Source organism: Cheilinus undulatus, linkage group 19 (assembly GCF_018320785.1).
Source record: "Cheilinus undulatus linkage group 19, ASM1832078v1, whole genome shotgun sequence".
Classification (NCBI taxonomy): domain Eukaryota; kingdom Metazoa; phylum Chordata; class Actinopteri; order Labriformes; family Labridae; genus Cheilinus; species Cheilinus undulatus.
In genome coordinates, this window is record NC_054883.1 from 26,310,484 (window position 1) to 26,322,974 (window position 12,491).

The 12,491-nt window shown below is 40.6% G+C and overlaps 1 protein-coding gene across 1 annotated transcript in view; it reads left to right on the forward strand.

Annotated features, from left to right (window-relative positions):
• LOC121527695 (trichohyalin-like) overlaps nucleotides 1-12,491 on the forward strand; it is a 153,297-nt gene that overhangs the window by 138,939 nt on the left and 1,867 nt on the right. The window contains exon 20 of the mRNA XM_041814721.1: nucleotides 7,260-7,362. Coding sequence (XP_041670655.1) covers nucleotides 7,260-7,362 — 103 coding nt within the window. The remainder of the gene's footprint in view (nucleotides 1-7,259; nucleotides 7,363-12,491) is intronic.

Here is a 12,491-nt window from a genome sequence, read left to right on the forward strand (position 1 = left end):
CACCTCACGCAGTCATGTGGCAGCCCTCCCCTAACGAAGCGGCGGGCTCTGTTTCCAAAACGGATCCGATTTGTTTTGACTGGCGTCGGTTTCCATCGCCATTCAAAGCTGTCAGTCATTTTAATGATATCATTAAGGGGCCGCCACAGAAAGATGAATCGCTTTTCTTTGTCTTTCGCTCATAATTGCGAATGAGCAAGAGAGAGAGGGTTGGGGCGAATGAGGTAGTTCATATAGATGTATGCATAGGAGAGGGTTTGATTGAGCGAATATAATAACATGGAAGGAGATAAAAACAGTGAATGAAAGCCTCGTCCCTATCCATCCTCTCTCTTCTTTATTATGAGGATTCCTAATTTATTTCATTTCATTACACACCCCCCCAACCCACCTACCCAAAATGCCATATGTATGAAAACCCCAGATCTATAAGGAAACAGATCTGTCCTGATATTTGCCGCTGTATACATCCAGCATCTAAATCTCATTACTGGTGGCAAAGGGGGTATCTGCTCTGTGTCTCTGCACTGTCACTATCACTGACAGCGATCAACACGCTGTGAAGCTTTTGTCATTAGATATGCCTTTATTAAAGAAATTTATTATGATTACACAGCCGACTGTTCCACAGCAGCAGGAGTGTCACGGCGTCACGCTGTGGGTGACATTTGCACAGCCGAGAGGTGAGGAGAGATAAAAAGAGGAAGAAATTTACACTCATAATGTCAGATTTTAGTCGCAAAAGTTTTAAAAAGGCAACACAAAAGAGTATAACACATTTAATGATAATTACAGTTTTAACATGTTTATGTTTTATTTTACTCATGTTAGGAATAGAAACGCCAACGTTCAGCAACGACAGGAAGACAAAAACTGGACAACAAAACAAGAAAAACGAAATCAGTCATTAAAAAACAGATTCAAACCATAAAACCATTCATCCATCTAGCTATAAATGCATCCATACATTTGTCCACCTGTCCATGCATCATCCATCCAACATCTATCCATCTATGCATGCAAAATCAGTCATCTATGCATCCATTATTCCATCTATCAATCCATCCATGTGTCCATCCATCCATGCATAAATCCATCCATCATCCATCCTTGTGTCCATCCATACACCCATCCATCCATCCATCCATGCATCCATCCAGCAATCCATTCATTCATCCATTTGTCTAAGTGTCCATGCATCAATCCATCCATCATCTATCCATCCATGCATCTAACCATACATGTATCCATCCATTTGTCCATCTGTCCATGCATCCATCAGTCAATACATCCATCAATTCATCCATCCCCCCATCCCCCCATCCATCCATCCATCCATCCATCCATCCATCCTTCCATCCATCCATCCATACATCCATCCATCCATCCTTCCATCCATCCATCCATCAATCCATCCATCATCCATCCATCCATCTAACCATACATGGATCCATCCATTTGTCCATCCATCCATGCATCCATCAGTCAATGCATCCATCCATCCATCCATCCATCCATCCATCAATCCATCCATGCATCCATCCATGTATCCACATGTCCATCCATCTATCATCTATCCATCCATCCATCCATACATCCATCCCTTCATCCATCCATGCATCCACCATTCATCTATCCATCCATCCAGCAATTCATTCATCCATCCATTTATCCACCTGTCCATACATCAATCATCCATCCATCCATTCATGTGTGCATCCATCCATGCAGTCATCCATCCATCCATTACTCCATTCATCTATCCATCTATCCATTTATGCATCCATCCAAGCATCAATCCATCAATTAATCCATTAATCCATCCATCCATCTATCCATGTGTGGCTTCATGTGTAATTCTGTGGTTTTCTACCTCACTAGTTAACTTTTCTTCATCATGGTGCTGTGACAGCTCTTGACCCTCTGACTGAATGCTAACCTGTAGCTCATTCCTCAGAATGAGTCTTAATGCTGCTCTCGTGATGAATTACTACCAGGATGGTGCATCATGTTGTATTTTGAAGTTTTCCTGCTGTTTGAGTCTATCTGCTCTATGTAGACCTGGTTTTGCTGCAGCTGGTGCTGGAAGTAGAACTTTCTTATATTCCTCTTATGAACGTTAAATATCTCCCAGAGTTTGATATTTAGAGAGTTTCATTTTTTACTTTAATTATCTCTTCTTTTATCAAAGTTACAGTGAAAAATGAACAACATGTCAGAGGCAGAGCACTGCTGTTTGCATCAACTGTCTGACACCACCCATGTGGGGAAACGCTCGTAAAGCATTGGGCTTCATCAGTCGCACCACCAACAATGTGCTTCCAATTAAAAGAAGCCAGTGATCAGAGTGGAGGATTTGTAGAAACAGTGAAATGACAGAGAAATGGAGAGAGGCGATGAGAGGGCGTCTGTGTGAGCAGACGGACGAGGCTTGCATAAAAAGTGAGAAGAGAGCAGTAAATAAGAAAGATGGGAGCAGAGAGGAGCGCTGTAGTTTATTGCCTGGTTTAGAGAGCGTGGCAGCTTGGCTTTGACACTAATGACTGTAATTAGACACACACTGATTGGGTTAGCCCGCTAATTACACACATCCGTGTTAGCGTGTAAACACAGGAACACATGTTTACATGGGCGCCGTGCCAGGCGCTCGGCGCATCGCTGCCTTTTCACATCGGTGCATAAATCTCCCACAGTTGTCTCTGCTGCGATGATGTTTCATGATCTGCTGAGGAGCACATTAACATCCAGCCCAGAGCTTAAATCATGGCAGGAATCTGAAGAGGGTTTATGGAGTCGCTTTGGCCTCTAAGTCAATGTTTTTCCATCACTGTGGAAACGGGAATGCATCCAATTTATCATTCAAATGCATTTATAATTTCAGAGATCAAAGGAAGTTTCTGCATTTCTTCCTATTAATGTTCTTTGTATCGTGATTATGGTGTGAAATTAAAAGATTCAGAAAGGTCAGCTGCAATTATGTTCACTTTATGAATGTCATTCTTCAGGAAATGAGCTTTCTTAAAAAATGCTTACATCCAACCAGGCTTAATTATTTTGTTGGTTAATAGGCAGAGAGGCAGATTGGAGTCTGTCATTGCTGGATGTAAGGATTTTTTTTCATTACAATTCCCCATGGTACTTTTTCTCAGTCTACCTGCAAATATATGCCATTTTATTTTTAAATCTGTATTTTTTCATGCTACCATGATGACAATAGCCAAGGCCAAGTTGAGTTGCAAGACTCTCTGTCCTTCCATCCATCAGGGCCAGTACTGAGCTAAGAGGCTAGCGGAGCCCCTTTAACATAAAATCTTTTTAACCGAACCCCCTGTGGGAGGCAAAGTGATGTCAATTAAATAAAAATATGTAATGTTAAATAAGTGACTGCATAAATATTCACCCCCTTCTTGTCAGTATTTAGCAGAGTCCTGGATAGGTCTCAATCAGGCTCAAACATCTGGACTCTGCAAGCTGTACTCCTCTGTCAGACTGAATAAGATTGTCCTCCAGGATTTTCCTGTATTCTGCATTCATTTTACCCTCTACTTTTACATGCTTTCCAGGTCCTGCTGAGAAGCATACCCATAGCATGATGCTGCCACCACAGTGGTTCACAGTGGGGATGGTGTGTTTGTGGTGATGTCCGTGTTTGGCGTCTCGTCTGATGGTCAAAAAGCTCCATTTTGGTCTCATCAGACCAAAGAACTTTCTTCCTCTTGACCATGGAGTCTCCCACATGTCTTTTGGTGAACTCTAGTCCAGACTTAATCTGAGTTTTCTTCGTGTCTTTCTCTTTGCCACTCTCCCATTAAACCTTGACTGGTGAAAAACCTGGCCAACGGCTGTTGTTTGCACAGTCTCCCCCATCTCAGATGCTGAAGCTTGTAACTCCTTCAGAGTAGTCACAGGCGTCTTGGTGGCCTCTCTCACTAGTCTCCTTCTTGCACGCTCACTCAATTTGTGAGGTTGGCCTGATCTAGGCAGATTCGCCATATTCCTTCATTTCTTCATGATGGATTAATCTGAACTCTTGGGGATGTTCAGAGCCTTGGAAATGTTTTGTATCCATCCCCTGATTAATACATTTCAATTACTTTTTCTCTGAGTGTTCTTTTGACTTCATAATGTAATGGTAGCCAGGAACACTGATTAACCAGTGACTGGACCTTCCAGACACATGTGTATATAATCACTGAGACACATTACCTGCACTCAGGTGATCCTCATTTCCCTAACTGTGAGACTGCTAGCACAGATTGGCTGAACAAACGAGGGTAATTTTTATCATAAAAGACAAATTATATTGACCATGGTAGATTTATAAAATCAATAAAAGGATAAAACATCTAAGGGGGTTAAGATTTTATAGGAACTGTTTGTCCCAGAATTCCTCACCTTAAAGTTAAAGCGTGACGTTAGTGGAGTTTATTTGGGTAAAATCAAATCTATGTGACTAACTAACTAACTCTGAGTTTCAGTGATTTACTAAAACTCACTGTTCCATCTTTTAAGAGCTAAAAGACATGCCACCTCTCCGTCTGAAGAGTTAATGTGGATTTCCTGCAGAGTGACTCCTTCCTCTGTCGTTTATGTCCTAAGTTAATTTCTCGTGATTCTTCTTTGGCGTGGACGCTTACGGATGCGTTGATTCTGAATTGTTTCATTAATGAATCTCAAACTTTTCCAGCAGAAATGTCACATCACATACAATCGTCTTCCTCCAGTGTCTCCTCAGATCTTAAATGTTTTAAGTTCCTGCTAATAGGGCCAAAGTTTCTGTGTCTGCAGGAACAATGATGCTATTTATTAGCGTTTGGATGAGCATGCGCGTCTTCTCAACTGAAGCAAAACGGGACTGTCTTTCCATCCGCTGCTCTGATAGAAAATCCCAGCTTGCTCTTTTACAAGAAAATTAACATTGGGGAGGTACGGCTGTACTTTAATGGGCTAAGAAGTCTTCAATAAAGTATTTAGAGGGTTTTTTTCTCCAAATGCTAACTGGACAGGTTCACTGGGGCATGAAAGAAAGAGCGTAAAGCGGGGGCAGCGAGCTCTTCAGCCCGCACAGAGCACCATTATCCACCGTCGTTAATTTAATAGACATTCCTTAGTCAGCCCTGGATCTGAAGATGGCAGAGCCCAACATTTGTTTGTCATTTCCCCAAACGTTTTTAATAAACACTTAAAATCTTAAATGGCTTCTTGTACTCTTAATGTTCCCTGGCTGCGGTTGCGTTCGTTTTGTTTTGCATTTTCCCCCCCAGTTTTATGTGCGCTTTCATATATAATTTAATGATTTCTGGAACCCATTTGCTCACCCATCTTTGAGTTTAGTAATAAGTTATAATGAAGACGCTTCTAATGAAGATGATGCACTCCAACTTCTGAATGCCCCAGATTTTAAGGACATTTGATTCAGACAGTTTTGTCTTCCAAATGCAGACTATCGAACAGAGAGAGACGAGTTTAAGAGAATAGAAAATGTTCTTTGTTTCACAGGAGAGACAGTTTCAAACAGAGAGGCAGAAGGGTTCTGCTTTCTGCAGGTGCAAGAGAAAAGGAAGAAGTAGGGGTGTGCATTTAAGAAAAATCACAGCGTCAAAGATCCTGTGAGGTTTTCAAACAAAGCCTGTCCACACAACACAGTGCAACGTCAGCAACAGAATCAGCTCCATTACACTGATTCCTTCATGCGCTGAGAGCATCGACTCTTTGGCCACAGGTGGCGTTTATCTGCAGAATGGTAAACTGTGCGAGGGACGGATTAAAACACTTAACATACGCTGCCATACCTTCAAAACTGGAGAGCATTTCTCTGATGGGATTTCGAACTTGACCCACTAACCTCATATCCATGTTTAGTTTATAATGGAAGACATGACACTGATGAACAAATATGAGCCAAATCATCACCACGAGCTCTGTGAAGACTGTGAGTAATATTTATGATATTTATGATAAACTTAAGATAATATTTCTCTGACTATCTCAGCTCTATTTTCCATCCACATTAGTCATCTGTCAGAAACCTTTTCACAGGTAAAATGTTCACACCTGAGTTCACACAGTTTAACAGGGTGTTTGTCTCACCTGTACTCAGGTAGTTTCAGTCAATATACAGTTGTACAGGTGTTGGGAATTCAGCTTTTAGAAAATGATCTTTTTGGATCAAAATCTTGTGACAGACCGACACACAGGTGCAAAAAGTACAATGCAGACGAGGGAGAGGGGGGCAGGGTCAACACTCTTCATCATCAGAAAGTTTAATTTTTTTTTTTTAGAGAAAGAATAAAAGTCAAGTTTGGCAGAAGACTGAAAAATAAAATACCTTTAATGACTAAAGAACTGTTCTTGAAACACTTTCACAATAAAAGATTATGTAACACTGGTACTCTCACCACAGAAACAAACTAATCATGCTTTTACTTTGAAAAAACAAGAAAAGGTGTAACTTCCATGTTAATCTGGGATGTACTGACAGGCAGGATTCACAGTGGTGCAGAGAAACAACAAAGGCTGACTGTTTGGAAAAATGCAGGGAAAGGTCCCAACATCCCCAGCTTCACCAACATACCATCCTCTGGCTTTAATGATGTTGACAAAGCTTTTGAAACATTCAGTCCTCGTCTCTGAAGATATCAAAACTTCAACAACATTCCATCCTTGCCTTTTAAGATGAAGTCATCAAAGCATATAAAACATTTCATCCTATCCTTTGAAGATGATGTCATCTAAGCTTATAAAACATTCCATCCTTGCCTTTGAAGGTCTTCAGATGTTGTTCTGGGTTCTTCTGGGACCTCCTGGATGAGTCTTCTATGCGTGCTTGGAGTCATTTTGGTAGGCCAGCCACTCATGGGAAGGTTCAACACTGTTCACAGTTTTCCCCTTTTGTGGATAATGGCTCTCAGCGTGGTTTGCTGGAGTCCCAAAGCCTTGGAAATGTCTTTGTAACACTTTCCAGACTGATAGATTTCAGTGACTTTATATATATGATTTTTATGTTTACATGTTTTTTTGTTTTGGATGAGGATTGAGTAGATCCCAGGAAGCATACATGTAGATAAACAAACAAACAGAGACACTGGTGGTTCTGCAGTAGAACCAGGCGTCTGTAGAAATAAAGGGAAAATTATTCTTCCAAACAGAGATGATAGTCACAGGAAATGTTGGATTTTTTAAGAAATGACTGTTAATATTCAGTAATGATCACCCATGCCTAGCTTATAATTCCTACTAAATGTTTTTGTGTTTTTCAGCCAGGAGAAGCACAGATGTGTCGCCCGAAACCTGGACAAAATGGAGGACATGCAGACCCGACTGCAGATCAACCTGAAGGCCATCGGGACGCTAAATCAACAAGTAAGAAAGCGCGCTCACAGACAGACAGACACCGGGGCCTGGCAGATCCAAACTCACTCCCACACAGCGCCCACCTGCTGTTGAGCTCTCACAGAAGAGGAAGCTTTCATGCGTCCAACTTCAAACGCTCACGCACACTTACACAAGGAGCACACAGACATCCATTTCCTCTTCCTGCGATAAAAGCCAGCGTCGGCAGAGACGGTGGGGGTGTGTGAGCGGGGACAAATCGTATCGGGAAAAGGCAGTGACGTTTCTTTCCACTGGTAAATGATTTCCCTTTCATGAGCCTGAGAGAGGGATGTATATCAATACGGGCGTGCTGATCTCTCCGTGACAGCGGAGGGAAATGGCCTGCTGTGATAAAACAATGTGGGGGAAAAAACACAGAGGAATATTCTGAAGAAAAGCTGACATTTTTTACTTGTGTTGAACTTCACAAGAGTCAACAAATCACCAAAGGAGAGACAAATCAAAAGTACTTCTCAGTTCTCCAAAAACTCCAGGGCCTGGGGAACGGCTCACCCGACTTTGGTGAGTCTGTGCAGCGGGCCCCTGATTGACGGGCCACGGAGCAAAGATGGAACTTGTTGAAGTTTTTAATGTCGTGTTTTTCCGTGAAGAAGCAGATGGTGTTAGCTGCATGTATGAGACAGAGGAGAGAGTCTAGGGCTGGGTGATGTGGACCAAAAACGATATCACTGTACACTGAAGACTGTCAGTAAGGGGGGGAGGTAAAACAGAGTCAGAGGAGGAGAGACTGGGTGATGTGGACCAAAAAATATATCCTTATACAGTGCCTAATAAATTTATTAGACCACCCTAACCCTAACCAAAGTAAGGTCTATGCCATAGCTGCCCTAAATTAACAGCATTGGTAATTAACAAAGTCATTTTTTATGTTTCTGCAATGGTTAATACACCAATATGTAGAAGCTCTTTAACCCAAATGATATTTTTAATGCTAAAATATATTTACTATTGTTATCCATGAATTTTCAAATTTACTGATTTACAAAAAAAATGAAAAAATAGTCAAGCACATTAATATTTCTTGATTAATATGTCAAATTATAGTTATTTACTTGCATTCCTGAACAGAAAAAATAGACTTAGAGGTTGAATGTTATGCTTGATTAATTTCTGACTTCTCAGAGAAGCCCAGTGAGCCGGCTCAAATTTGGGTGAATTCAGTTTGAAATCCCTCATTCCTGTTCAAAATGGTAAAGCGTGGAGACCTCACTGAAAATGAAAGAGTCTGCATTAAAACACTTCATGATGCTGGATGGTCTTTGAGACAAATATGACGGGTGGTCTAAGAAATTTGTAAAGCACTGTATATGCAGGTGCATCTCAGAAAATTAGAATATAATGAAATGCTGTGATTTAATTCAAAGAATGAACCTTCCATATATTCAAGATTCATCTCATACAAAGTGAAATATTTCAAGACTTTTTTTTTTTAACTTTGATGATTGCAGCTCACAAAAAAAAAAAAAAAAAAAATCCACTGTCTCAAGATATTAGAATGTCATAAAACACTAACTGATCTGTAATACAGAAATGTTGGCCATCTGGAAAATTATGTTCATTTATACACTTTGTCAGGGCTCCTTTTCAAGGCCTTCAAGCATCTTAAATAGCCTGGCCTTTCGATAATGACGTTCTGTGGCTTACTCTTCATGAACATGCTTTGATACAGCCTCTGAGAACAACTTAGTCTTTCAGAAGTGACGCTCTCTGGCTTACCCTCCTTGAATATTCTTTGATATATGCTTAGGTCCCTGAGTGAAACCAGCCTAAATCAACATGACCTTTATCAATGTAAGCAATATCATCATACTCTGATATCTTATATATTTGTGCTGTACTGGCAGTGTTACCCAGCCCTAAGAGACGGAGAGTAAGAAAGAGGTGTTGTTTAGCAGGTCAGGTGTGTAATAGCACCTCTTAATCTCTGGTGTGAATCATTACAGGTATCGATCCAACACGGACCGTCGACCCACACAAACATATGAGGCCAGGTGTAGAGGACGGATATAGACGGTTCATTTACAGGGAGCTGTTTCCTTCTCTGTCCACCGCTCTCTCAGACATCAGTAAAAACGCCGTCTCTGTTCCTCTGGTTATAAATCAGCTCTGTCTCTTCCTCACATCGCTCTCATTTACTCACAGATGCCGTTACAGCGCCGTCTCTCTCGCCCACAGACACGTATTAACACACAAGCAGGCATGATTTCCATCCCACTGTCAGGAAGATTTCATGCAAACTTCTGAAATGTCACACAAAATCAGATGTGAATTAAGTCATTCTCCATCAACAGGGATGATTATAAACACAGAAAAAAAAACAGATTTCTCCAGAGTTGATTAGTGTGAGGAGAGCTTTTGTGGTGAGTTGGTGTCAGGCTGTGGCCTGATTGGCTCATGATTTCATACCGAGGTAAGCAGTGTTGAAGAGATTGTTTCCCAATCTGATGAGGTGTTTCCAACCTGTTACCTGTTTCCAACCAATTGGAGTGGAGGAGGAAGTCCAGTAGAAAATCCATAATTGATTCCATAGACATGATTTGTTTTATTTTAATACCTTCTGGATATCTGACCATTACATCCACTCCCACAAGCACCTGTAGGTGTGTCCAATCCCACCAAGTATCTCGAATGTACATCGCTTTGGATTAAAGCGTCTGCTAAATGACATTGTAACATTGTAACATTTAAAGTCAAAGTTATATTTTCCAACTTTATTTACATATCATGTCTTTCTAAGTCACGTCATAAAACTGCAGCACATTTCCATCATCTTTCACAGAGGAGAGCTGATATTGATCATATTGATGAGGGAAAATAAAGCATGTGTCCTAACATACCATACATACCAAATTTGGCACATAGCACGTAGTTTCCAAATACCAAAATTGTGGCTAGTGGAATTACTATGTGGCTAGTAAGTTTGCAAAACCACTAGTCACCGTGGCTGGTGAGCAAAACAGTTAATATTAAGCCGTGGACAGAAGCCGTTGTCAACCTTGTCAATAGAGGGTAACCCGCCCCCCTGCCAAATAGCTGCATAATGGCTCAGCGTCTCTGCATATTTGCAGTGATTGACCTACAACACAATGAGCTGGGTTTTTTAGCCCCATTTTGTAGTGAAGACTTTATAAAGTGCATTTTATTTTGCAGCTTTGACACTTTTTGGCTGCACAGAGACAGTTACATGTCTTTATGCAGCACTGCCAACTACAACAATTTTGGATTTTATAGAGAATCTGTTCATATTTAGGATTTATTTATGGCACCAGTTTGGAGCCGGTACACCAAAGAAGTCTTCTGAGAGGCATTAGGGACAATTGATGCAATGGTGTGGTGTGCATATCAACATAGACAGACAGAAGTGCTGCCAATTATAGGTAAGATTTACCTGAAGCTCCAGGTGGTGCCAATGATGGTGGGTGCACCACCACCTTTACCCTTTCCCATGCAAATTGGCCTTATACCATTAAGCATCTATTGACAAGATTGATAACAGCAGAGCATAAAAACAGTAAAGACTAGTCTTTTGTCCAGTGCTTAACAGTAACTTTTTTGCTCACCAGCCACAGTGGCTAGTGGTTTTGCAAAGTTACTAGCCAAGCAGTATTTACCACTAGCCACAATTTTGGTATTGTTATTATTATTACTATTATAATTATTATCATTAATGGCCTCCACAAACTAAAGCAACTGGGGCCAACTCTAGACGTGACAGAGAACAGTAAGGAGAACAGGAGGAAACAGAGAAATCAGAGCAACAAAGGAGGAAGAGGAAGAGTGATAGTGCTCATCTCTGCTGGATCAGACTGATTTTTTTTATTAGGGGTAAAGATATTTCTAAGCATTAATGAGACTAATAAACATGCTAAGGTTTGAGCATTTTCCATGTTTTTAATACAGTTTCCAGTTGGTATATTAATACATTTAATCAGTCCAAAACTCCATTAAAAAAAAAAACTTTATTTTCTTCCTGAATTAATCAATTTCATATTTGGCGTCACTGTTCAGCTTTTCCTCTTTCTTTAGCTTTCATAAATATTGGACTGAAGTCAGGCTTTTCAAGTGAAAACGTGCTAAAATAACCCACTCATGCAGCAGAAATAAAACACCCCTCACTGTCTTTCTGCTCGGCACCGTTCATTCACGTCCTTTTCATCCAAACATATGCACGCCGGTTCACTGTCTGAGGGGCTGAGGAGACAAGCTGTGATTTTTAATTTCACCCCCTCTCTTGCAATTAGGAGAGTATCCGAAGCATCCAAAGAGGAGGAAAATTAAACAGGTCTCTTTGAATGTTGGGTTAATTATAAATGTCAACCTCAGTGTTTTTCATCAAGAGCGCCAACCGCTGTTGGCGTGAATTTAACACCGACACGGTGGAGGAGGGTCGCCTTGTTCAGACGACGAATACTTCTTTAAGAGTCTGAGGAGTGGAGACACTTTAACATGTTGGTGGCTCTCTAAGGGCTAAACCTCACACAGAGATCTTTGATATGTTTGCTAGGGATGGGCAACGTGGAGGTTTTAACATTTATTGATCTAGAGCGTAAAAAAATATTAGGTAAACTGAAAAAAACTATTTTAAAAATAAGATGTCATTCCTAACGTCGACTAGGAAGATTGTTTACACTGACAGGATCATACTGTCTTTAAATATTTTAGTCTAAAAAGTGTAGAACTGTTGACTCTACAACTCCAATTTCAAAAAGTTGGGTCGCTGTGTAAACTGTAAATTAAAACAGAGCCAATGATTGTCAGATCTTATAAACCTATATTTTATTCACAATAAAACAGAAACAATATATCAGATGATGTAACTGAGACATTTTAACATTTCAGGAAAAATATATGCTCATTTTGAATTTGATGGCAGGGACACATCTCAAAAAAGTAAGGACAGGGCCATGTTTACCATTGAGGAGCATCCCCTCTTCTTTTAACAACAGTCTGTATACATCTGGGAAGTGAGGAGACCAGCTGATGGCAGAGGAATGTTGTCCCAGGATTCTAGCTGCTCAACAGTCCTGGGTCTCCTTTGCAGGATTTTTCCTTTTCTGATATATAATATAAATAATTTCAGTCCTTGTTGCCCAGCC